The sequence below is a fragment of the Phragmites australis genome, chromosome 12 (assembly GCF_958298935.1).
Source record: "Phragmites australis chromosome 12, lpPhrAust1.1, whole genome shotgun sequence".
NCBI classification, from domain to species: Eukaryota; Viridiplantae; Streptophyta; class Magnoliopsida; order Poales; family Poaceae; genus Phragmites; species Phragmites australis.
Window position 1 is genome coordinate 4,622,243 of NC_084932.1, and position 25,907 is coordinate 4,648,149.

A 25,907-nucleotide genomic window follows, 5' to 3' on the forward strand; every position below is an offset into this window, starting at 1 on the left:
GTAAGCGCTACTTTTATACAGCACTTGTGAACACGGTTCACATTTTTTTCTTGAGAGAGAATGTGGTTCACATTGTGTAGGGGTGAAACCCGTGTCTTCTTTCTTCAATTTCTTCATCGTTGCGTGAGTTCTTTTCTTTTTTCCTGTTTACCTCGGGATTAGAACAACTCTAACACTCTTTAAATTTCACTCCCTATTTTTTATACAGAGAACCTCTCCAAAAGATGCCCTCTCTATTTCTTCACACGCTCCAACCGATTTTCTAAATCTCACTCTTTAAATTTCACTCACCTATATTTTATTAGTCCTATAAATAAAAAAATATTTGCAATGGTTATATTTTCAATGGCTAAATTTTGTATATGTTTGAATTCAAATTGAATTAAAAGAAGAATATCACATGAAATGATAAAAATGCATATAAATAGAGTATTATAAAGGAACTCACTTTTTCACCATATAACCTAGGGCTAGAAATAATTTTAGAAATTAGTCCATCACATAAAAAGAATATTAGTAAATTTTTTCATATTTTTTAGAATTTATTTGAGACCCTAACAATTGTTACAAGTTATAAAAGTAGCATTTTTTGAAGAATTTTAATTTAAATTCTACATAGGCTATTCAGGTGAATACAATTAAATGGGTTGCACATGGATTATGGAACACATATAAAAAATTCATGGATTTTGGAGCAATAGAAGTCCAATATTTTGAATAGAGCATATGAGAAGGAATAGTAGAGCCGACGAGTACTGTACACACGGGTCCACAGCTCATCCGCTTAGTTCGAGAGATAGCAAGTCTCTCCTGGCTCCCTAACGGTGGCGAGTGAACCGGGCCAGATAGCGAGCATCAAAATAGCGAGATTCGTTTAGAGAGTCGGTTGGAGGTGGATTTTTTTGCCAACTCGCCAAATGTGACGATGCTGAGCTGGATAGCAACTCGGTTGGAGTTGCTCTTAGGCAATTACCAGGTTGAGAGTGGTTCAAATTGGATACAGGAAAACCCAGAACCCGATCAAATCTTGACGTTTGGAACTGGAAATTTATCTAGACTCTTGAAATGTTCTTCGTGAAATTCTCGTGTTTCAAACTTATGTCAAATTTGCGCCCCCCAATGTTTACTTAAAAAAGTTTGCTACACGCTCCGTAAAAAAATTGTTGAACTTGTAGAGTCCAAATTAGTCGGCACTAACAAAACATTCAAACCATATGTGAACGAATGCGCCGAACCCTAACAAAATATCGAAAGCGAAGAAATGCAATTATTTATTAGAATCCTTACTAATCGAAGCAAATCAAGACAACAAATTCAGCTGAAATTCAGTTTAAAATGTGGCAAGTGAGAAACCCAAAGAGTCCCCAAAATGACACACCTGCCTATAGTATATTTATAAATCCATTGAATTTATGATATTATAAAAGTATTTTTCAAAATAAGTTCTAAATTAAATATTTTAAAAGCTACTGTTAGTCAAAGTTTAAAGTTTTAAAAGTTCAACCGATTTTTTTCCAAAACCACCTGTAAAATGTATTCATGAGCGGAGTGCTAAACGAACACCGCACCCCGGTACAACCGTGAGACATATCCACCGGCACCCCTCGACGGAAATAGCGAGCGCCACCCGCCGCGCCCCGCCGCGCCGCGCTGCCCCTCGCCTCCGCTCCCCACTCCCCGACGCCGGCGCCGCCTGCAGCCGATGCTTCACCGCCCTGCCGCCGGCGACCTCTGCTGAGCATGGCCGCCGCTCCAGCGGGCGCCCAGAACCGCTGCGTCTTCGGTACGCCCCCGCCCCCGCCCCCGCCTCCCCTCACCCTCCTCGATCCTTCTAGGACCTTCCTTGACCGATGCGATCCGGAAGCTCGGAGCTTGTGATTCGATTCGGTGGCCGTCCGGCACGGCTGCACAGGCGAGGGCGGTCCCTTTCCGTTCCGGCGATTTGGTTTCGGTTGCTACCTTGTTCATTGATTCGGCTCGGATTTTCCTTTAGTCAACGCGATTCTCGAGGGACGGAATCTTTGGTTGGCTGTGGTGTTGGATTTGGAGTTCAATTTCGTTCCGTTCGAGTTTTAGTTTGGTTAGGGTTTACCGCTCATACGCTTCAATTGGGCGCGCGATTTTTTGTTGTTTTTTTGTTGCTAAGGTGGTGCGTTTGGGGGTTTACAACTTATGATTATATTCGTCCTTGAATCTTATTGCAGTCGGCAACATACCGTACGATGCGACGGAGGAGCAGCTTGTGCAGATTTGCGAAGAAGTTGGCCCAGTCGTATCCTTCAGGTGTAGTTCTCTCACCCACATAAACAAGATAAAGTTGTGTGTGTGCGGGGTTAGTATGCAGGATGGTTAGCTAAGTTCACATGCTTATGCAAATACAGGAACTGAAATTAGGTATATATATGCCTGTTGGATTGTAGAAAACTAGAAAATCATCGGTTACTGTCAAATTGCTCGGTTGCCTCATTTTAAATGCCACACAACAATAAGAAGACTGACCAAGATAATAACTTACAGAGTTTGATGGCTAAACTGTGCGCTTTTAGCGAATAGTAATACAGAAAACCCTTCACGTTGTGTTCTTGGTTAAGGGCTGAAGTCCGGAAGAACAGGGAAGGCTAGAGAAGAACAGGAGGGGAATAGATATATTCCCCTTTACATTTTATTTGCTCGCCTTCAATTATCGCAATCTCCCTCCTTATGTGGAGGCTCTCTTAATGAGACATGGAAATTAGCCCTAGGAGGATCTCCTAATGAGGCATGGAAATTAACTCTAGGAATCCTAACAATATTGAAAATCAATTTAGAACTAATTGAGCCAACAATATGGAACATGTCAAGCTTCCTTCTAGTTTGCATCATTTCGTCTTGTCATGCACGCCTGACCTCATATGCATAACATTTAGAACTGCAATTTCTTATAAAACTATTTCTGGAGATATTGTCCACTATACATTTAGACTAATGCCTGATCACAGATATTGGAAACCCTAAACTCCTAATCCATAATATGTTTGGTGGCACATACATGATGCTTCTTCTTTACCACCTTTTCTCATATGTGGATTTTTACTGAACCTGGTTTTAATTTGGTAACGCTGATTTGTGTATATTTACTATTGTTAAATTTTTTGACATGTTAACTTGATATTATGCTGCTGACAACTTTGTTGCATACTGACTGGTTCAAATTTCCTGTAGATTGGTTATTGATAAAGAAACTGGAAAACCAAAGGGTTATGGCTTTTGCGAGTACAAGGATGAGGAGACTGCTCTAAGTGCACGCCGCAACCTTCAGGGTTATGAGATTAATGGCCGCCAGTTGCGTGTTGATTTTGCTGAAAATGGGAGGAATACTGACAGAAATAGAGAAAAGGTCGAAGATCCTCTTTTTACTGTAGAAGAACCTTTTCTACCACCTTTAGAGTTCTCTGTTAAGATGAAAAGCTGTATAGTTTTGGTTCCTATGAATGAGAATAGTTGCGCTTTCTCCAACCACCCTGTGTCTCATGTTTCACTTTCTTACATAGCATGTTTGTGGTATGTACAGCTGCCTGACTGTACATACACATGCCTGCTATAACCACCCAATTCCCTTATTGAATTATTGTTTTGGTGTGGTGCACCATGTTTGATATTGCGGTTCCAAAATGTCTCTGTTATCTCAATTTTTTCCCCTTCATGGAAATAGCACGCCAAAGCTGTTGGATTATAGCGTGACAAAGCTGTTGACTTAACGAAAATGTATATTATGATTGGAAGAGCTTCAGAAGTGTGCTGAGTGCTGAATATACGAGGTTTACTTTCTGCAAATAGCATAAGAAGGGCTATAATTTTATGGAAGATGTATAAATGGTCTTTGGATATGCTCAAGCTGTCGAGCAAGAGGATTGCCACTGTTGGTAAATTGATTGCTGAAAAAATATATCCAATCGACCTTTATGTATGTGCATAAGGACTCGCAGTTTTTTCTGGGCTTGCTCTTATGTTAATAGTTGCTCTCTCTGTAGCTTCTACCAACAGGTTTTGTATCTATCTACACCAGTGACTGGCTGATGCTGATACATATTTGCCGGTTTTTGTTGCCAAAATGTCAGAGTGCACACAAGAAAATACTGTCGCAATTTCACAATTAAAGACAGTTGGTTTACACAAGGACACTTTTTTTATGCTAAATTATCTTCGAGACTAGTGCAATAATCTTGCATAATGTAACTGTACACAGAACATTTATTTGACCATCATGATGTATGAACTTTGCATGTTGGAAATTAAGTAGCTTCAGTATGGGAATGGAGTTGGTGCATGTTCATTACATGAATGAAAAAATATAGAATATCTCAACCAACTGAAGTTGATTTAGCTTCAATAAGAGCAACCATTCACTTATGCTGGATACATTTTTGCATTGCAGGGTCGTGGAGGACCAGGAATGGCTTCTACTGTTGGTTGGTCTCATTTTTCTATTTATCATTCAGTTTATGTATATGCTTTCAAATTTCTAATATGCATATTTTATGTTCATGGATGCTAACACTGGTCTCTTGATGGAACGGCACAGATAATCAGAAACAATTAACTGGGACTTCTGTTGTTGGAGATTCAAGCCTTCATCAGCCTGTTGGTCTTCCACCGGCAATACATGCCGCATCTGTGATGGCTGGTGTTCTTGGAGGAGCTCAAACTGCAAATGTTCAAAACGGTTTACCTGTCCAGTATGGACTTGGAAACGACCCTCTTACTCATTATTTGGCCAGAATGTCAAGGCATCAGTTGCATGAAATCATGGCTGAATTGAAGGTTAACTTGTAGGCTTATGCACTTTGATTCCTTGATGTTTACAGATGACACCCAGTGCTGATTGTAGTTTCTTAATGTCTCCCCTTTTTCACCACAGTCCCTAACTACTCAAAATAAGGAACTTTCCAAAAATTTGCTGCAAGGAATTCCACAGCTGCCAAAGGCCCTATTTCAGGTTAGCTTTTGCTAATAGTGATTGTGCTTTAGGTGATTGCTTATTCTTTGTTACTGTCATTGTGTACTTGATTCAACCTTTTATTTTAGAGTACGTAGGTCATAAACTCTCTATGGGTTCTTTGGAATAAATGTTTCGTCTGTTTACAGAATCTATCCACTTCCATTTAGAAATTTAATCAACTCACATGGGTGCTACTAATCTACATTGAGATTTTCTTGTTACAAGACCAAATACTTTGCTTTGTACAACCTGATTCTGGTACATGGAAGTTTGATATCTTCCATGTACTGTCTTGTGATCCTGGAAGGCACCAAAAAAAAAAAATTCCCTTTATCTTATTGAACACTGAACAGTTTAGCTTATGTGTATGTCTGATATAAGAAAATTGACATATTTGCTTGTGGCTCCGTTGTTGAAAAAGATGTGAGTTGACTCCCTATTTATTTATTTTATTTTATGTATGCAGTGAAATAAGCCTGTTTCTTTTTTAAAAAATGTTTATCTTTAAGCCATTGTCTATCATAAGAATTAAAGATTAGAACCTAATGACTTCAATTTCTGCCTTATTGTAATGCAGGTGCAAATAATGCTCGGGATGGTGACGCCACAGATGGTTTGCTTTTCTCTTTTGAGCTTGAGGCACCCATCGTTTTCTTTGGCTTTACATAATGAAACTATACTTTGTACAAATTGCAGATGCAGATGGCAAAGGGCCAACAGCCCTCTAGCTCCTTGGCACAATCTTCATCTCACCTCAATGAACCACAGCCAGATGCTATGATTCCAGTTGTCTCGAGACCGTCGAGTTTGCCAGCTAACATACCACCAAACCCTCTTGTCCTGCAGGAACCAACTGTAACACTACATAATTTTCCTCAGTATCAACATGCATCTCAGCCTCCAGTCAAAATCTTTCGACATGGACATCAGTCTGGGGTGGCCACACATCCTCCAATGCTATCACAGCCCCTCGGCGGTTCTTCCAATGTTCCTACTCAACCCCTTGTGACATCAGTAGGCTTAATTTCACAAATGCAGCCCCCATTTATGCCACAGCAATCTAGACCACCAGTTATGCCGACAAATGTACAACAGCTACAGTTGAGCCACCCTCATCTCCCTCAGGTATCTTTCTTCATTTGTAAAGGAGCTTATTTAGTTCACTAATGCTCTTAATTTTATGTACCAAATCAATGTTCATGATGAGTCATCATGCTGGGTACTGCCGTACTGGCAATGCACTAATGCCCACTGATGAACTGAACTGTTCCTTTTCATTTTCCTAGTCACATAAATCAACTCTGTCCTACTGCAGGTAGCTGCTGCACCTGAGACACTACCAAATGAAATAAGAGTGGTTGATCAATCAAGTCACATGGCGGAGTTTGCTCATCCTTCAAAGTTGAGAAAATTGGAGGATGGAACCTCTGTGCCTGGAATGGTAAACAACAGCCCTCCTGTTTGTACTGCTCCATCGCAAGCAGTGGCTCCTAGTGGACTATCAGGGAGCTATAGTGCTGGTTCTGCTAGCTTTCAGCAACCAGAGAATGAAGTGACACAGGTACTCCCATTTAATTGACTTTACAGGATTTGTTATGTTCTTCTACCTGTTTAGATTTGAATTTTCAAATTTAAGATATTTGACCAATCTGAACATTTGTTCATTTCTGTTGAATTGAATTGAATTGAATTGAATCAGTGTACAAAGTTTCTGAAGAACTATCATAATTTTTCTGCACTCAAATATCTGCTGGCTCTGCTGCAGCTCACACCCGACGTGGAATCAGCTCTTCTGCAGCAAGTATTGCAGCTGACACCTGAGCAGCTGAGTTCATTGCCACTAGAGCAGCAGCAGCAGGTGATTCAGCTCCAGAAGATGCTATCAGCTGGTAGATAGTGCGAACTGAACTGGCATAGCAAAGTTGCCGGTTAAGCTACTTGCACAGCACAACATGGCAACAGGTGGAAACTGGACATGACTGTCGATTTATTTGTCAGCCACAACACCTGTAGCTTGTCAACATTGTTGGCATCTCTACGCCATCAGTTTTGCTGATGATTGTTCATGTGGCATTCTTTCCTCTGATCAGGATAAAAATGTGATGGGAGAAGATAGTGTGAAGAAAGGTGTTCATTATCCATCACTTCTGTATCATTATAGAAAAAAGAATAATCTGTATCCCCAAATGGGTTGTAGCATCAGATGTTTTTTGAACATCAAATTTTCTCAAAAAAAATCAAGGATAGGCAATGGACTTTATGTATGCACGATGAGGTGGAGATTTGTTATTTTATTTCCATAGTAAACTCCTTTAATTGTTTTAGCATGTTTGGAAGCTCTCAGCTCGTACGTTCTTGCGTTACTCTTGTTTCGATCTATTGTGCTTTCACTTATCGCATGTGTACAGTACAGGATATGCTAAGCGCATTACAATCTCAACACGGTTGAATCTTACTACTGAAATAGTTTAACTAGCTATTGAGGTGCAGGATGCTCCGGTTTGCTGTGAACAAATCTACACTCTACAATGGAGAGGATGAAACGTTCATAAGGTTTATTCGTCCAGTCACGCACCTGGCAGTGATCATACAGCCTACCTGGCAAAATTATACAGCTTAGGCGACTGTTATTTTGTAGGGAAAATATGTAACTGGTAGGGGCACCCGTTCCTTCAATACGACCTTATAGATCGTTTGGGAACACAATGTTGTTTCAAGCAATTGAAATGATGCAACACTGCTCATCAGGTCATTGTGGTATTTGAAGCTGATCTTAAAACCGAGACTGGAATGAGAGTTTTTGCATCACTCCCATTGCTCACAACAACATTGCTCCTATCTTGATTTGATGTATACATGATAATAAATACTCCATTTGATTACAAATATAGGTTATTTTAGTCTCATCAACTATTATCTAAATATAAGTTATTCTCGAACTTATATGCACTTTTTTCTCTTTTGTTCTCTTTTTACCTTTGTTTAATAAATGTTATCACTCTCACAAATGAATACGTTATCTTTTTCAATACAGAATAAATAAAGGGCAACAAGGTCATTTGATCTGCTTTCTTAATCTCTGTGCACAAGCCTAAAACGACTTGTATTTGCAATCGGAGGGAGTATTCATCTACCCTAGGGCTACTAGGTTGGAGGCTACGTCCTACTCCTGACAGGGATACATTTCCTTTGCCTTGGATCCAAAATAGCACTAGCATTTGTTTGCTAACGTATGGTACAACTGCTGCTCATTACAGATACAATGAGCTGGCAAACATGATAACCCTACTTAAGCTCTCACTCGCATTTCTAAACTTCTCCTCAAGGTTAGCCTCCCCAACGGCTTCAGCAGCTGCTTTCAACTGAGAACGAGTTCAGAGTTAGTTGGTTTAAATAGGGAACAGAAGGAAATGTGCTTTGGAAAAAGTTGCAAGTAAAAAGTGCGCATCATTTACAAATATCGAATTGATACCATTGAACACAAGTGGAAGGAAATAGGTGGAAAGTTGTTGGAGAGCAGGGGGGAAGCACGGGTGATGGTCTACCTGTTTCAGAAATTCATCCAACCTTCTAGCAAGCCTTACAATGCTTCCTTCGAAAATGTCGGTCATTTCAATCACCTCTCCGAAGGTGGCCCCCTGTATGCAGACAATAAGACAACACTAATGAAATCACAGCTGCCGTACCAATATAGGAGATTAGGCATGATAAGAGCCAAAAAAAAAAAACTGCACTAGATATTATGATACTTCCATGGCTGGCAAATTTCCAAAAGGAAAAAAGAAGAAAATAATTTTGTTTCTAACATCAGGAATTGTATACGGCCTCACTGACCTTTGACCAGAAGTATATGACATCCATCAGGTAGGGTCTGCAGGTTGATTCCACATATGGATGGATAGATGGAAGACCCTCTACCGCTGGAAGTTATCTTAGTATTTTCTTTAAGACATACGGGTCTTTTTATACTGAATCTTATCGTTATGTTATCACTTATGAAGTCACTGCATGTATGAAATTTGATCCTGACATACATGTGGAATGCATTTGATTTGTTCTTTTGGAACCGGGTGTGACACATGTTAAGTCAACAAAGATAAACTAAACCCCCTGTTGTGAACACCTTGACATGCTACTTAAAATACAAACATAATAACAACATATAACTGTGGGACCTTACCTTCTCATCTATCATTATAACACAAATGCCACGTTCATCCTTGCCACGCCGGCCAACTCTTCCACTCATCTAAGAATGCAGTGCATGTGAAATTAAAGTAAGAAGGGCTTGTATGTCCCCACTACAGACTTGTATGAATGTATGGCTGACTTGCATTTCATATATAAAAGATTTACCTGTATATATTCTCCAGAACCAATATAGCGGTTAGTATCACCATCCCATTTTTTGACAGATGTGAAAACGACCGTTTTGCAGGCATATTAAGACCTATGGCAAACTGAGGCAGAAAGATAACAAGATCAAGACTGTTATTGATCAAATGGTGCAACTAAGAGTGGAAGATGTACTCTTACTTAAAGCGTGAAATAGTAATTCTCTTACTTACCAATTTGAAATCTAAAGAAAATTCCATATACATGTGAAGGGGTAAAAACAAGTATAAGGTTAAGTGGAATAATCAGGACAAAGATCATACTGTCTCAGTAGCAAAGAGAGCTTTCACAAGACCTTCTTGAAAGAGCAATTCCACCAGCTCCTTAATTATTGGAAGTAGTCCAGAATGGTGTACTGCAATACCTTGTTTAAGAAGAGGCAACATCAACTCTTTAGGAGGTAAACTTCTATCTTCCACTTTTAAACAACTAATAGCATTACTGAGAACCTGCTCGATGCAATCCTTTTCCTCTTCAGTGTTGAAGTCAAGTTTTGACATAGACATAGCATGGTGTTCGCATTCTCTTCTACTAAAGCTGAAAATTATGACTGGTTGAAACTTGTGCTCCATAATCATTTGAAGATTAACAGTCACCCAAAATTAAGCAAGGATATGAGCTGCCGAGTTTCAAATAAGATATCAACAACTGAACAGTAGTGAGATGCCAACTGTGGCCTAGTCCTTTAACAGAGTAGATTTTAGATTAGGTAATCATCTGAAGATTAGGACTCAAAATTAATCAAGTATATGAGCAGCAGAATTCAAATAATATAGCAACAACTGAACAATACATATCTACAGGTGAGATGTCAACTGTGGCCTATTCCTTTAACACAGCGCATTTTAGATAAGAAAGCTCATTTTAGATAAGAAAAAATCATGCATGCTCAAACTGGTAAATTCAGAACGGGCATTAAGCCAAAGAATAGAGTGCATCTTGCACTAAAATATGGCAGTGGCTGCCTACCTTGACGATTCTGTATATGTCAGAATTCCCAGAAGCACTTCCACCTTTTGCAATTCGAACACTGGCTTTAGGTCCACCTCCCTTCCATCTAGTTGATTATTTAGCTTAGTAAACGTGTCCTGCAGCTTCACAAAGTTATCCTCTCTGAACTGACCATTTTCATCTACTACAAGGTAGAGACCAGAACCACCTATTGGGAACACATAGTGCTACAATGGTGTCGGCCTGAAGTCCGTATACACAACGTGGCAAGGCTGCTTGTGCAGATTGCATATCCACTCAGCAAACTCGGTCGCATTCGACATGGTAGCAGAAAGAAAGACCATCTTGATGGCAGGGGGCAGGAAAATTATACTCTCCTCCCACACGACTCTTCATGTAATGTATCTCGTCGAATATAACCCAGGCAACCTCCTTGAGCACCTCAGAACCCCTGTAGAGCATCGCCCTGGGGATCTCCGTCGTCATGACCAGGCATGTGTCGTTCGGCTGGAGCGTGACGTCGCCGGTCATCAGTCCGAGATCGGAGAACTCCTGGCTGAGCTCCCTGTACTTCTGGTTGCTCAGTGCCTTGATCGTGGATGTGTAGATGACCCTCAGCTTGTCCCTGAACGACATGGCGATAGCGTACTCGGCGATGGCCGTCTTCCCCGCGGAGGTGTGCGCCGACACCAGGACGGACTTGTTCCGCTCCAGGCACCCGAAGAGACTCTCTGGAAGGGGTCGAGCTGGAACGCGTACTCCTTGGCCATCTTCCCGTGGAACACCGGGCTCGCAAGCGTCCCGTGCACGGCCTCGTCCTTGGCGGGCGCGTAGCCGTTCGGGACGGCGACCTCCTGGACGCATGGCCGGGAGAGGTTCCGCCGCTTGGCGGCCGGATCCGCCTCCAGCTGCGCCAGCTCCGGAGCCGTCGACCGCGCTTCCTCCCTCGAGTCCGGCGCCTTGAGCTTGCTGGTGTTCAGAGGTGGGACTTGGGCCGGGTCGGGCCGGCCAGACCCGACCCCTTCGGGCTTTGGGCCTTTTGGGCCATGCTAGGATGACCCGATAAACTGTTCGGGTTGGATCGGGCTGGCCTAATCCACCTTCAGCTAAGTCCAGACCCGACCCGAATGCACGATGGGCCTTATCGGGCTGGGCTGGCACGGATCTAGCACCACCACACTCCACCGTACGTGAGGACGCGAACCCATTTTTTACCGGGCCAGACCGCCCATTGGGCCCCATATCAAGGCCCAGCCCGGCCTATAAATCGGGCCGGGCTGACCCGACCCATCAGTGCTCGGGTCGGGTCGGGCTTAAGCTGCACCGAGCCGTGCTGAGCTCGGACCGGCCCAAAAAATACGGCCCAAAGTCCCAGCTCTAGTGTTCTCCGCCTCTTCCTCCATCCTCTCCGCTCCAAAACTTCGTATTTTATCTTCTGACTTCTGACGGTAATAGAATAAAAACAAAAAACAAACAGAACCTTACTGCTGCACCGAACAACTACCAGAAAACTAAAAGGCCCAATAGCATGTAGGACCAGGGTTGGAGAAGAGAAGGGGGACTGAGAAGTGTGGTTGAAAAGGATTTTGTCTCTACTAGTTGAGTACCCGTGCGTTGCAGCGGAAACAAAAATTACACAAACTGACTTCAAACATATGCAAAAGCTAATACTTATATCTGTACTACTTAAAAGATATGTAAAGCGTCGTCGTTCCGCTCACGGTTACGTTCCACTCCCGGATTTCCTGCACCCACGATTCGCCGCCGCAAACTAATCCCCGCTTTCCGTTCTTCCGTCCCTCTTCACTGCGCTGCCCTGCCTCCCCTCTGCGCCACCTCATCGCGGAGGCGCCGGGTCACGGCCACCGCGTCCACGCCGTTCGTCGGCTTCTAGCTCACGCTCTGGGCCATTGGATCTGAGAGTATTGTGCGCGTCGCCGGCGTGGTGTGGAAGGGGAGGGAAGGGAAAAGGAGGTGGTGGGGGATGGCAGCGGCGACGCTCCGGTGGGTGCTGCAGCGACCCCGGGACGTGCCGCGGGCGGCGCGATTCTACACGGAGGGGCACGACTTCAGCGTCAACGTGTGCACGCTTTGCTGGGCCAAGCTCCCGTCGGGGCCACTCAAGCTCGCGCTCGTGCACACCAACGACAGGTGCGGCTGCTGATACTGCCTTCTCCTTGTCGTGTTCTCTGGTTCGTAGGCCTTCGAGTGGTTGTAGGGGATGCGTATTGAGAGGGGTTTGACGGAATGAGGCGGAGGGGGTTCGGCTGCTTGCTGCCGCGGTGGTGCTCCGTGCTGTGAGGTTCATGTGTTTGATGAAATGCATGTGTGGTGCACTTGTCAGACTCTGAAAACACATTGGTGATGGCATGCCTGACTGCACATTGCTAGATGTTCTGGATAGTACGTTCCTACCGAAATATAGCCAACTTTGGATTCAGTCGTGAAAATCTGGGCTCCAGGAACAGAAAGAACTTAGTCCTGAAATTTTTCCTGTGCATATGAAATGGGTGATGAAAAATCCTTCCTTTTCCAATTTCCTTATTTGCCATGAGCACCTAGCACAGCTTAGATGAGTAGCTGTGCAGGTAAGATGGAGTCACGACTAAGTAATTGTTCTCTTGCACGCTTTACAGCTTACTGGTGGCCTGATGGGCTTCAGGCTTTTGAGCAAAAGGTTCTTTTTTTGATGTGCCTGGTTGGACTTACCATAGGTCGTGTGCCCGACACCAATACATGTCAAACATGCATCGCGGCCATAGCAATGCTCCAACGTATGGTACGGCCGAATGAGTGTTGGATCTGCGAGGTTGCAGATTGCTCATTATTCTTGAGAAAACAATGACCAAGATAAGGGATAACCCTAGATTTAATATTGCATGAAAAATACACTTCATATGTTTTCATGATGCTTCTTGCAAGCTTAGATCAAGAACAGCTGTGGTACTCGGTGTATGAAAATATTTCATCAACTATTGGATTAATTTGTCCTCCTTAGCTTTTGTCACTTGTCAGTTCTTCTCATGGACTCTGAAGATCATCATTATATGAATATAAGATAGTGAAACATCATGTTCGTGTGGAGTATGGGGATAGTTGTATGTTAAGAAAGATATATAAATTTCCAGTTGCAAAATGTATGTTCGTGAGGCATTTTAGCATGTTTTTGCAATGGGCCAACGCATGGAATTGTAAATGTTGTCTATTTCATACATATTTACAGTAATCTTGCATCGCAGAGAGTCTATTCTTCAATGCTGTCCTTCACTATACCAGATATCAACAGTACAGTTTCGAAATTAATGGCGCTGGGAGCTGTGTTGGATGGGTCAATCAAATACGAGATCCATGGAAAAGTATTGTGTCTATATGCACATAATTTCCATACATGATTGTATTCACGAGTCTTTCGGAAACAATTTTATGACATTATTATATTTCTCTAGAATTCCTATTTCTTTCATTGCAGGTTGCAGCCTTACGATGCATCGACATGCTAGGTCTTTACAAGCCAGCTTGAAGAACTCATGGTACAAGAAATGAAAAGCTCCTTTAATTGCTCAGAAATGACTGGTGCATGCTTATACTTCCGGATAAAATAACTTTTAACATAAGTCAACTGGCTGGGACTCTTGTATTTAAAGTGCCAGAGCAGACTACAATTCTTGCTACGATCAGTGATGGGTATGTGGAGATATAGAGTCTAAGCAAGGTTAATTTTTAAGTGCCTTTGTGAGTTACAAAGTATGATGTGCTTGTTTTCTTATTATTTATTTTACTTGTTAATATAAGTATTAGCTTTTGCATATGTTTGAAGTCAGTTTGTGTAATTTTTATTTTCGCTGCAACGCATGGGTACTCAACTAGTTAACAAGTAAAATAAATAATAAGAAAACAAGCACATCATACTTTGTAACTCACAAAGGCACTTAAAAATTAACCTTGCTTAGACTCTATATCTCCACATACCCATCACTGATCGTAGCAAGAATTGTAGTCTGCTCTGGCACTTTAAATACAAGAGTCCCAGCCAGTTGACTTATGTTAAAAGTTATTTTATCCGGAAGTATAAGCATGCACCAGTCATTTCTGAGCAATTAAAGGAGCTTTTCATTTCTTGTACCATGAGTTCTTCAAGCTGGCTTGTAAAGACCTAGCATGTCGATGCATCGTAAGGCTGCAACCTGCAATGAAAGAAATAGGAATTCTAGAGAAATATAATAATGTCATAAAATTGTTTCCGAAAGACTCGTGAATACAATCATGTATGGAAATTATGTGCATATAGACACAATACTTTTCCATGGATCTCGTATTTGATTGACCCATCCAACACAGCTCCCAGCGCCATTAATTTCGAAACTGTACTGTTGATATCTGGTATAGTGAAGGACAGCATTGAAGAATAGACTCTCTGCGATGCAAGATTACTGTAAATATGTATGAAATAGACAACATTTACAATTCCATGCGTTGGCCCATTGCAAAAACATGCTAAAATGCCTCACGAACATACATTTTGCAACTGGAAATTTATATATCTTTCTTAACATACAACTATCCCCATACTCCACACGAACATGATGTTTCACTATCTTATATTCATATAATGATGATCTTCAGAGTCCATGAGAAGAACTGACAAGTGACAAAAGCTAAGGAGGACAAATTAATCCAATAGTTGATGAAATATTTTCATACACCGAGTACCACAGCTGTTCTTGATCTAAGCTTGCAAGAAGCATCATGAAAACATATGAAGTGTATTTTTCATGCAATATTAAATCTAGGGTTATCCCTTATCTTGGTCATTGTTTTCTCAAGAATAATGAGCAATCTGCAACCTCGCAGATCCAACACTCATTCGGCCGTACCATACGTTGGAGCATTGCTATGGCCGCGATGCATGTTTGACATGTATTGGTGTCGGGCACACGACCTATGGTAAGTCCAACCAGGCACATCAAAAAAAGAACCTTTTGCTCAAAAGCCTGAAGCCCATCAGGCCACCAGTAAGCTGTAAAGCGTGCAAGAGAACAATTACTTAGTCGTGACTCCATCTTACCTGCACAGCTACTCATCTAAGCTGTGCTAGGTGCTCATGGCAAATAAGGAAATTGGAAAAGGAAGGATTTTTCATCACCCATTTCATATGCACAGGAAAAATTTCAGGACTAAGTTCTTTCTGTTCCTGGAGCCCAGATTTTCACGACTGAATCCAAAGTTGGCTATATTTCGGTAGGAACGTACTATCCAGAACATCTAGCAATGTGCAGTCAGGCATGCCATCACCAATGTGTTTTCAGAGTCTGACAAGTGCACCACACACGCATTTCATCAAACACATGAACCTCACAGCACGGAGCACCACCGCGGCAGCAAGCAGCCGAACCCCCTCCGCCTCATTCCGTCAAACCCCTCTCAATACGCATCCCCTACAACCACTCGAAGGCCTACGAACCAGAGAACACGACAAGGAGAAGGCAGTATCAACAGCCGCACTTGTCGTTGGTGTGCACGAGCGTGAGCTTGAGTGGCCCTGACGGGAGCTCGGCCCAGCGGAGCGTGCACACGTTGACGCTGAAGTCGTGCCCCTCCGCGTAGAACCGCGCCGCCCGCGGCACGTCCCGGGGTCGCTGCAGCACCCACCGGAGCGTCGCCGCTGCCATCCCCCACCACCTCCTTTTCCCTTCCCTCCCCTTCCACACCACGCCGGCGACGCGCACAATACTCTCAGATCCAATGGCCCAGAGCGTGAGCTAGAAGCCGACGAACGACGTGGACGCGGTGGCCGTGACCCGGCGCCTCCGCGATGAGGTGGCGCAGAGGGGAGGCAGGGCAGCGCGGTGAAGAGGGACGGAAGAACGGAAAGCGGGGATTAGTTTGCAGCGGCGAATCGTGGGTGCAGGAAATCCGGGAGCGGAACGTAACCGTGAGCGGAACGACGACGCTTTACATATCTTTTAAGTAGTACAGATGTGAATGCACCCCATGACCCGCACATAACGCACGTGGATGTTTCAACTTTCTCTAATCACGCGGATGACTATACACATCTGGCAGCTGAAAAATATAATTAGTATTTATAGTTTTATTTTAATATTTTTTTAAAAAATACAAATATATGTTTATTTTAAAAAATTGCAGATCTAGATTTGGTCGAACGGATGAGAAGTTTAGAAATAAAAAATATTGTATTTCAATTCTCTCAAAATATGAAACATTATCAAAATAATCATGATGAAAGAATTCCTTCATGTACAGGTTGCTGTTATATATCTCTCCAAAAATTCTGTGGAGGGGTGTGAGGCTAGATGAGTAATTTTTCAAAATGAACATATATATTTGTAATTCTTTGATTTAAAAAATATTAAAAAATCTAACTTTGAAGCCGGGTGATCTCTGCTGCTCCGAATCGGAGACGAAAATCCGAATTCGTCGCGGCTTCCTCCGTCTCCTGGTCTGCCTACATAAATCAGAAAGCGTTGGGGATCGCATCGATTCAGAGCTCTTTGGAAGCTATTCGACCCGGCCAAGAAACCAAGAAAGGAGAGAAAGATTGGTTCGAACTCGATCCGATCAAGAACCCAAGAAAGGGAAGGTTTTGACGGTGAGCAGAGCAATGGATGCACGGCGGTTCGGCTTCGACGCCTCGTTGCCGCCGGCGTTCAAGTTCAACCCCACCGACGCCGACATCGTGGCCCACTACCTCCTCCCACGCGCCGTCAACTGCCCCAACCCACACGCACACGCCGTCATCGACGACGACACCTGCAGCTGCCCGCCCTGGGAGCTCATGCGTCGCCACGGCCACGCCGACAGCGACCACGCCTTCTTCTTCGGCCCCGCTTGCCCCCCGGGCAAGGAAGCGGGGTTCACGAACCGCACCATCCCCAACGGGGAATACGGCGTCGGCGGCAAATGGCGCGGGCAGAAGGGCGAAGAGCAGGACCTCTTCCTCGTGCGCGGCGGGGCCGGTGGCGCCGAGATCCACCTCAAGTTCAAAAGGTACAACCTGACGTACTATCGCCATGGGCAGGAGGGGAGCACCGGGTGGGTCATGCACGAGTACCATATCACCAAGCCGCCGTGGCTGCTCCCCGGCGCCGTGCTCTCGCGCGTCAGGATCACCGACGCGGCCAAGAAGGAGCGCCAGGAGCAGCAGAACAATGCCGCCGCCGCCCAACAGGTTGTTCCGTGCCAAGAGCAGCAGGCCCCCCCGAGCAACTACCTCATCGATGGCCATGCCGCCGGAAATGCCGTCGCGTCGAGCGATGGCGCAGGAACAAGCGGCGGCGCGCAGTCTAAGGTTGTCCACCAAGGCGGTGACAATGGCGTTGTCATGGGAGAGACGCCCGGCTACTACACTGATTTACTCAACTACGCCGGGAAGGGCGACGGCTACTACGTCGACAACAGCAACGAGCACCTCAACGAGGACATCAACAACTACCTCAACCTGGGCCACGGTGACGGCGGCGGCGGCGACTATTTCACCTTCGCAGACTCCAGTGATTTTGATCACCGTGACGGCGGTAACGGTGATTGAAAAGCAGAGAAGAGAACAGGCAATGCTAGCTACAATAGTGTACACAAGACATGTTTGTTGGTACAAGACATGTTTGTTAAGAAGTAGATTAGTACGGTTGGATAGTGATGGCATCCTTATGGGTTCGCATCCCCGTGAATTCTGCGCCTGATGGGGGCAGGTGCGAGTTCTACTTTGCGCCCCATGGGCGTTGGGAACGAAGGCAAGGTGAGAGACAGATGGAGGAGAAACGACCATGACTAATCGAATGTGCTTGGGTGGTATTTTCAATCGATTGAAACGAAACGTTCGGACGGTTGGTCTCAATAGTCGATGTAATCTTCATACTACGATCGATATCATACCTTCGTGGAGCTCGGTGACAACGTTTCGGATGGAGCCGAGCCGATGGGGTTCGAGCCTCCGTCCTGCACCCCTTAGCTCTCTAATGAAGATCGCGCCGTGGGAAACGCCGTTAAAAACAATCGTACCTTCATTAAAATAGGCGCACTACTTGGGAAATAGTCGTGAAGAACTACAAACCTTTAGAGGCACAATTGGTTGGCTGATCATACTGCTAATTTGGATCAAGAGATCATACTGCTGCTACATGATATGTTAGGCTTCAATGGCACATGAGAGACAGGAGGATCTCGCGTTTCAGTGAAGTTACAGTTGAATCCATTCATTCATCTGCCTGAAACACCCGATGACCTGATCAGTTATCAGGAGATGAGATGATCTCACACACACAAACACTGTCCACATCCAAAGCTACACAACAAGAGAATCAAGAAAAGAAGAAACAAATTCCCCCAAGAAAACAGAATGGCACGACAAGGCAAAAGACCTCAAATTAACCTTGATCCGATGACCTCTAAGCTTAACTAAGCTCTGTTTCTCGTGCCCAATCAGTAACTCCGTTTCTTGCCCTACGTTGTCTCTGCCGATGGCTTTCTTGGAGGCTCGGCCGCCGATTCATGGCACCGCCCTCACCAGCTCCATCTGGTCCTCCAGGTACTTGTGCAGCAGCGCCGCCCGGTACCCCTCACCCTCCGTCTCCAGCGTCGACCGGTGCCCCTCACCCTCCGTCTCCAGCGTCGATCGCTCTCGGCCACCGAGGCAGCACCTCCCCCTCTCCACCACCATCGTCATCCTCCGGTGACGGAGGAAGCGGAGGACGGCGACGGCGACGCAGAGCAGCGGCAGCCAGAGGAGCACCAGCGGCAGGACGACCGGGAGGAGGCACAGCGACAGGCACGCCGACCGCCACGACGGCGCTGCGCGGCAGGCAGACCCCATGCATCTAGCGGAAGGCTCCGGCCGGGCTAGCACGACGGCTCTTGGGGGGAGCCGGCGAGGGCGCCACGGAGACTGAGTTGCGGCCTTGCGGCGGGCAGGTTGCCGTCCGGACAAGTAGACCGTCTCTTTCCCGGCTGCTCTGCTTTAAAAGGAAGCCTTTTTTTTTTCTAATTTACTTTGATGTAAAGAGTCCTCTGCCTCTTGTTTATGATCTCCCCCCTCTGATATTTTCCCTTTCTTATTTACGTGTCGCTTTCTAATGATTTTGTTTTTCTTTTCTGATATCGGAGTTCACTATTTTTTTAAATGAATTAATATAAGAGCTGTCAATTATATTAATAAAGGAAGATGATGCTTCAAATACAAAAGTACAAAACACCTTAAGAGGATGTCGAGAGGAAACAATAGTCTATTATCTCCGAATGAGACGGCCTAAACGTGAAGATTCCGGCCTTGCCTAGTAGGATTTCCCCCCTCTGTTCCTAGCAAGGTATTTAGGCTGTCTGATTCTCAGAGAGTAAGCTTTTGTTTCCTCTCAACATCCTGCTAGGGTGTTCTAAACTTTCGGACGAGGTCAATTTTGGGCCGTTGCCTAAAACTCTATTCTCTCCAAATCAGATGGCCTAAACTCGACTCCCGCTCCCTTATGCAGAGAGGACAACGGTGCTCACTATTTTCTTAAACTCGTTAGATTTTTTTCTAGGAACTCTTCAGATTAGAGCACACAAATTGAGACACGGACACAAATTGAGACTTGGAAATCAAAACAAATGAAAAAAAGAAAATGAGGGAGGGTAGGAATTAGGAATCCTTTGACCCGTGGTTTGGACGGCTTGGATTGATCGTAGTAGGTTGATCACATGCTTTCTACGCTGATCCGACTTGGATTAAGCGTGCAAGGCTGATCACACGTTTTACATGAGTATGATTTCTGAAGAAACATAAACCTCACTAATAGGAGATACTAGGCTCATCAGCGCGCCTACGTGTGTCCGTAGGACTTTAGTACTTGATCAGAGCAGAGGAGATAATATCTAAGCAGTATGTGTACGGTAATGTTGTTTGAAATTAAGTGGATGAGTTATAAAGTAATCAATATAATTTTTCGTAGCTGTTACCGAGTGAAGTAAAAATATATGAGTGGTGCAAAAATAGTATGTGTTAGTATATATTAAAGTAGCACGGGTATCTGGCCAGCTAAGGCATCCACGTCGGCTGAATCCTTTCCCTCCGTCCGATCCAAGATCGTGTGATCCGGCTGCCCTCGGGAAAGATTCTCAAAATATTCCCGCTGTCCATTTCGCTAGCTGGTGCATCCACCACAGTGAAATTTCTGGAAGCAGCTAGTGGATGCTACGTGTACCTTGATGTATAGCTCGGTGAAAAAAAAAATCCCTCCTGAGACCCACGTCGTGCTTGCCTCTGTGCCAAGTGCGCCGGCCAGTCGCCAGCTCATCCTCCTCTACCTCCTCTCCGTCCCGCTTCACCAGCAACCTCGGCGTCCCGTGTAGACCATCCTCATCTACCGCTGCTTTGCCCTGCTTCTCCCTCGCGCCTGAAGCCCCCCACCTCGACGCCGGTCCGCACCATACTTCACCCTCGCTAGTCCGCACAGCCCCGCTGCCTCCACCTCGCATTGCCTCGATGCTAGCCAGGATCCACAACGCGGAGGCTGCAACCCGTCGCCCACAAGCCGTCCCGCCAACGGCGGTGTGTCGTGGTCACACACAATCTGTGTCGCCGTTGCGTCACGTCCGTCCTCCTCGTGCCGTCGTTCTCCTTCCTCCTATTTCTACTGTTGTCACCACTGGCCCGCCCTCTCGGCAACATTCCTCCAACCGCTGCTGCTGCCGCCCCGCCTTCTCTCCCATCGCCACCCCGCCTGGCCACTCCCTCCCCGCGACACCTCGCCTCTCCCGGCCGGCGCTATTCCCCGCCTCCCAAGCTAGCCGCGGCCCTCATTGCCCCTTCATCTCCCCTTCCTCAGATACGGCCAACAGCCCTACCCCACGCCCCTCTCCACCAGATCCGGACGGTGCGGCTAGGAAGGTGACCGAGACTGGGGTGGTGCCCGGCGGTCGCTAAGGCGCGAGGGACAGGTAGAGAGCCGGAGAAGTGCACACAGCGAGGAGGATGGTGAGGAGAGGCCGGGCTGCTGGTGCAGTACAGCCGTGCTTGTGCAGGCGCGGAGTTGGGTCTGAGGCTCCCTTGCTATGTGCCTGCTCCACCGTGTTGATGGGCAAGGCTGAGCTCCTAAGTTGGTGTGACACCCGTTTTCTCTCCGCAGCCCAGCCCAGCGCCATCTGCTTCCAGCCCAGCCCACCCCGTCCGCGCGCCGCTGCCCAGAGGGGCCCGCCCGTCAGCTCTATCGTCTCCGCCGCGCCCCGCAGCCCTGCGTGCCGTATCCGAACCGAACCCGCAGCTGCCGCGCGCCGAATCCGATTTCGCCGCGCCGTCCGCCCTACGCGCTGCGCCCCGCAACAACCCGCGCCTGCCTCGCCTATATAACCCCAGCAGCGCCGCCTTTTCCCCTGCACGCGCACAAGAACACCCGAGAAGCCGAGCGCCATAGCCGCCGTCGCCGAGCCATTCGCCGCGCCAAGTCCTCCCCGCCGCGTCCAAGCTCGCCGACAGCTTCGCAGTAGCGGGAGGAACTCGTTTTGCTGCTCGCCGACGCCTCTCCACCGCCGGACCGAGCTCTCTCCGCTCGCCGGTAAGCGCCGCCGCCCTTCACCGTCGCTAGCAGCGCCCGAAGCTTCCCGCGGCCAACTAACCCCCCCTCCGGCACTGCATGCCCCCCAGGAAGCTTCCCCGCCCGTCGGATTCGCCTCTCCGCCGTCGCAGCCGGATCTCCGTCGACTTCCGAGCACCGCCGCCCGCCATTGTCGTCGCCGACCACCGCCAGAAGCTCCCCGGCCGTCGACAAACTCTCGGTGAGATTCCCCGTGCGCTCCCCGTCCGTTTGCGCCTTTCCCCGTAGAGTTTGGTAGCCCGTAGCGTAGTTTAGCGTGTCTCCGGTGATCCTCCGGCGAGATCCGAGGCGGCGCCGCCGTGTTCCGATCGCCGCCGGTCTGTTTTTCCCCCAATCAATCTCAGCCGTCGGATCCCCTTTGAACGCTCCTGATTAGATCGCAAGATACCCCTTCGCTAGCCGTCCAGATTGCGCCACGTGTCCTCTTTAATCCAGTCAGCAGTCAAGACACCTCAGCGCGCCACGTGGATGTCCCTGTCCTACGTGGCAGAGCCCAGTCAGCAGTGGATGCCCAGTCAGCAGCCCAGTCAGCCTGTGACGTCAGCATTGCGCATTAATTAGGATTTTCAGTATAAAAAGAATTCCACCCATTCTCGGAAAATAGGGAGATTTGCAAGGAGACCCTAGGCTTCACTGTTTTTGCATTTAGGCCCTTAGATAGTTCTGGATAATTGCAATTAGGCCCCTGGATTTTAGGGTAATTATGTTTAGGTCCCTGAACTTTGCACTTAAGCCCCTAGAACTATCTGTTTTACAATTTAGACCCTGCAAACTTTCAGAAAAGCCCCTGTAGAGTAGAATTAGTGTAACTTTTCCATACGACCTCCGATTTAGGTGATTTTCGCGCTCCCGAGATCGTAGCAGCGTGTACTTTCCGTTCTTAGCCTTTTTAGAGTTAGTTTCTCCTGTTTAGTGTGTTGTACTTAGCTGTTTTGTTATTTCTTTCCGGTGTGTTCTTCGGCTTAGGAGGAGAGCAGAGTGCCAGCTTTCAAGACCAAGTTTTCGAAGATTCTGAGCAGCCAACTTACGAAGGCAAGTGTCCTTGATCACCTTGATTTAACCATAGATCATTATAGTTTACTTTTCCTTAGTTGCATGCTTGTCTAATTTTGAATCCCATGAATAGGGTTTACTAGAATTTGTATGGCCATTCCTTGTAGCCTTTTTGGGGTTTTGGGTCTTGTAAAAGGGTAGTCATGCTAGTGCAGTCATGGATTAGAATCATTATGAACTTTGATTAATAACTATGGAACAAGTTCTTGGGAGAATTGATAATCTTGTAGTAACTTGAATTTAGGGATCCCAACTGGATGGCTAGTATGTGGTGGAGCTTTACAGCAGGGTTTGTGTATGTTCTTGTGTGGGATCCTAAGGACCGGTTCTTGGAGCCTGTAACCTGGCAAAACAGCACAACCACGAGGCCTATATGGGTACGGCCTGGCTAAGTAATTAGTGTTCTTCGCATTCTGTACGCACCAATGGTTGGTTCGGTGGCACAAGAGGGGGCCTCTGCAGTGGATGGGATCCCTGTTAGCGGTGGAACCTTAGTGGGTGCTTATAGATGTGGAGATACTTTGTAACAGCCTTGTAGTGAGACCCCGGCCATACACCCCGGAAGTGTAAGGCAAAAAGGGAATCACGACTCGTGGGTAAAGTGTGCAAACTCTGCAGAGTAAATAACTGATCGATCAGCCGTGCTCACGGTCAAGAGCGGCTTGGACTTCTTCAGGATTAGATGGGAACTGTACGGGTTGGTTTGGGTAGTCGGGAGGTGGTACTCCCGATGAGTCGGTAGCCGGATATGGGATATCTGGTGAGTCTGGTAGTCGGATGGAATCCGATGAGTTATGTTCTTATATTGTTGAAATAAAATCTAGTAAATAGGATTGCTAGGTTGTTTGAGTCTGTTTTAGCTGAGCATAGTCGCAGTAAATCCTCAAGTTGAACTTTCCTTGTCAATAGCCTGCATGTCATATATTTTTTTTCCTCCACTTGCTGAGTACTTTATGTACTCACGCTTGCCTTTTTCCTACCCTCGGATGCTGCTCAGAAGGTGAAGTCTTCGAGGAAGTCCCGGGCGAGGACGCTGATTTCTAGAAGGAAGAAGGCGTTGATTGAAGACCATGTCCTAGGCTGGTGTTTCCCCCGGACAACGCCTGTGGATGGATGGGTGTTCCGCTGCCAATTGAAGATTTATTAGTATTTTCTTTCAGACCTACGGGTCCTTTTGTAAGGATTGTTTACGTTATTTAAGACACAGTTTATGTTATCACTAATGACGTCGCTGCATGTATGTAAACTTGATCCTGGCATACATGTGGAATACATCTGGTTGTTTCCTTTTAAAACCGGGTGTGACAGCTGGAGGGGAGACACAAGTGGGGATATCCACCACAGTGACGCAGCGGAGTGCCACATCTTGAGCAGAGGAGGAAAGGGAGCAATGGGGCTGGGAACTTGGAAGTTATAAAGTGTTTTATGCTTCTTTTAGATTGTGATTTGTATCAGTTGATGCACTGCTCCAACAATACTCTCGCCATATATGCATTTTCTATTCGAGTTCTTTCATTCATTGTTTCCACGTGATGCAAGCCTTGTTTCAGGCTTTGTTTGATGGCCCGCAAGCTCTCATGATTCAACCGTCAGCTCCCATGGATACTTACATAGATTTAGAAAGTCACACCTAGAAGAATATCAGTTCATGCATCACAATGTTTGCTTTGTTATTGCAGGTGGATGTGAACTCTTGCTACACCCAAATGACGTCCTTAGTTATAATCGGCCTGGCTTCACATCTTTCACCTTGGCGCTAATTTATTAGTCTAAATGATTAGGTTGTTTTGTTTCTTCCTCTCATTCAGATGTTTCCTCGCGAACTGTTTCCTTGACCTTGATGTGGGGGGTGCACCAGCGAGCGACGTGGACCATGGGGGTGTTTATTTTTATAAGGTGTTGTCTATTTTTTTTCTTGCACTCTTTAATTACGCCAGATTTAATGTGTACCTATGCTATCCTATATCCTCATTGATGATTCTAATTGCATGGTATTATAATGCTAAACAGAGCCCACCATCGGTTTTATGATTCTATAGGCAGAATCATCACAGTAATTAATTGAAAGTTTCGCCAACTTTTGTTAATGAGCTTCTCTTTGCTAATTTTCAATACTTCAGCAATTTCTCCAGATTACAACTTAAGGTATTATACTAAGAACCAGAAACTTATTGTTGTTACGTTACGGTCTTAGTCCAAGGAAAAAGATATGTTACTTGACTGGATGATCGTGCACAATGCACATGAGCAACACGGTGTAGAAATGACTAGATGATCCTTTACTTAGGGCTGGGCATTCGGTTTTTTCGGTTTTAGAAAATGCGAACCGAAGTTTGTATCAAAATTAGGAAAACCGACTATTTCGGTTTCGGTTTTCGCCGATCGGTTTTCGGTGTTCGCCGTTCGGTTTCGGGCCTTATCCCCTCCCCTCGCAGCACTCGCTCCCTCTCTCCCTCACTCTTTCCTCAGACCACATCGCATCCAAATCCACCCTAAATCCTGCTGCCTCCTAGAGTCCCAGCACAAATCCGGGCGCTGCCAAGCGATGCGCCCTCCGGCGAGCTCCCTCCGCCCCTCCGGCGGTCCTTCTCCCCTGTTTGCAGCGGCGCGCCGCAGCCGTAGCAGGACGCGAGGCCGGAGGGAGAGGTACAGGGAGTGGAGCGAGGACGCGTTGGAGAGCGCGGCGGGGATGGCCTCGGCGAGGTGGTTCCCGTGGAGGTTGAGCTGGCGGAGGAAGAGCAGGGACCCCAGCTCCGAGGGGATGTACCCGGAGATGTTCTTGCCCGCCACGGCCACGCCGACCACGCGTAGCGCTGCTCCGGGAGACGACGTTCATTCACGCAGGACACCCCCGGCCACCGGCACGGGTCGGCGTCGGACCACCTCGAGAGCACCGAGTAGGGGTCGTCGGTCACCGCCGCCTTGAACGCCAGCAGCACCAGGCCCTC

The 25,907-nt window shown here is 46.2% G+C and overlaps 4 protein-coding genes and 2 pseudogenes across 5 annotated transcripts; 2 read left to right on the plus strand and 4 right to left on the minus strand.

Annotated features, from left to right (window-relative positions):
* Nucleotides 1-1,544: 1,544 nt before the first annotated feature.
* LOC133886859 (cleavage stimulating factor 64) lies at nucleotides 1,545-7,329 on the plus strand. The gene is made up of 10 exons (XM_062326747.1): nucleotides 1,545-1,783; nucleotides 2,205-2,283; nucleotides 3,202-3,376; nucleotides 4,415-4,448; nucleotides 4,562-4,800; nucleotides 4,898-4,975; nucleotides 5,556-5,591; nucleotides 5,675-6,103; nucleotides 6,294-6,539; nucleotides 6,744-7,329. The coding sequence occupies exons 1-10, from the start codon at nucleotides 1,741-1,743 to the stop codon at nucleotides 6,873-6,875; spliced, it is 1,491 nt and encodes a 496-aa protein (XP_062182731.1). The 5' UTR covers nucleotides 1,545-1,740; the 3' UTR covers nucleotides 6,876-7,329.
* Nucleotides 7,330-7,984: 655 nt separating this feature from the next.
* The window catches only part of LOC133886249 (DExH-box ATP-dependent RNA helicase DExH10-like), an 88,930-nt pseudogene continuing 71,007 nt past the window's right edge, over nucleotides 7,985-25,907 (minus strand).
* On the minus strand, nucleotides 9,772-11,298 carry LOC133886251 (DExH-box ATP-dependent RNA helicase DExH10-like; annotated as a pseudogene).
* Nucleotides 12,232-13,844, plus strand: LOC133886149 (uncharacterized). Its single transcript, XM_062325886.1, has 3 exons — nucleotides 12,232-12,475; nucleotides 13,548-13,680; nucleotides 13,794-13,844. The coding sequence occupies exons 1-3, from the start codon at nucleotides 12,309-12,311 to the stop codon at nucleotides 13,842-13,844; spliced, it is 351 nt and encodes a 116-aa protein (XP_062181870.1). The 5' UTR covers nucleotides 12,232-12,308.
* On the minus strand, nucleotides 14,458-15,993 carry LOC133886066 (uncharacterized). Its single transcript, XM_062325798.1, has 3 exons — nucleotides 15,827-15,993; nucleotides 14,622-14,754; nucleotides 14,458-14,508 (listed from the first exon to the last, which is right to left on the minus strand). Exons 1-3 carry the CDS (start codon nucleotides 15,991-15,993, stop codon nucleotides 14,458-14,460), a joined length of 351 nt encoding a protein of 116 aa, XP_062181782.1.
* LOC133887506 (uncharacterized) lies at nucleotides 18,506-19,574 on the minus strand. Of its 2 annotated transcripts, XM_062327487.1 has the most exons (2): nucleotides 18,924-19,574; nucleotides 18,506-18,890 (listed from the first exon to the last, which is right to left on the minus strand). In XM_062327487.1, the coding sequence occupies exons 1-2, from the start codon at nucleotides 19,152-19,154 to the stop codon at nucleotides 18,831-18,833; spliced, it is 291 nt and encodes a 96-aa protein (XP_062183471.1). In that variant the 5' UTR covers nucleotides 19,155-19,574; the 3' UTR covers nucleotides 18,506-18,830. The 2 variants fall into 2 exon arrangements, with proteins under 2 accessions (XP_062183471.1, XP_062183470.1); XM_062327486.1 differs by having other exon boundaries at nucleotides 18,506-19,559.

Excerpts from the sequence above, each read along its gene's own strand:
- LOC133886859 (XM_062326747.1), top strand. The coding sequence starts at position 1,741 with ATGGCCGCCGCTCCAGCGGGCGCCCAGAACCGCTGCGTCTTCG. Across the intron at positions 1,784-2,204 it reads CCAGAACCGCTGCGTCTTCG|TCGGCAACATACCGTACGAT; the intron begins GTACGCCCCCGC and ends ATCTTATTGCAG. Across the intron at positions 4,449-4,561 it reads AGGAATGGCTTCTACTGTTG|ATAATCAGAAACAATTAACT; the intron begins GTTGGTCTCATT and ends GGAACGGCACAG.
- LOC133886149 (XM_062325886.1), top strand. The coding sequence starts at position 12,309 with ATGGCAGCGGCGACGCTCCGGTGGGTGCTGCAGCGACCCCGGGACGTG. Across the intron at positions 12,476-13,547 it reads CTCGTGCACACCAACGACAG|TAATCTTGCATCGCAGAGAG; the intron begins GTGCGGCTGCTG and ends ACATATTTACAG. Across the intron at positions 13,681-13,793 it reads AATACGAGATCCATGGAAAA|GTTGCAGCCTTACGATGCAT; the intron begins GTATTGTGTCTA and ends CTTTCATTGCAG.
- LOC133886066 (XM_062325798.1), bottom strand. The coding sequence starts at position 15,993 with ATGGCAGCGGCGACGCTCCGGTGGGTGCTGCAGCGACCCCGGGACGTG. Across the intron at positions 14,755-15,826 it reads CTCGTGCACACCAACGACAA|TAATCTTGCATCGCAGAGAG; the intron begins GTGCGGCTGTTG and ends ACATATTTACAG. Across the intron at positions 14,509-14,621 it reads AATACGAGATCCATGGAAAA|GTTGCAGCCTTACGATGCAT; the intron begins GTATTGTGTCTA and ends CTTTCATTGCAG.
- LOC133887506 (XM_062327486.1), bottom strand. The coding sequence starts at position 19,154 with ATGGGGTCTGCCTGCCGCGCAGCGCCGTCGTGGCGGTCGGCGTGCCTG.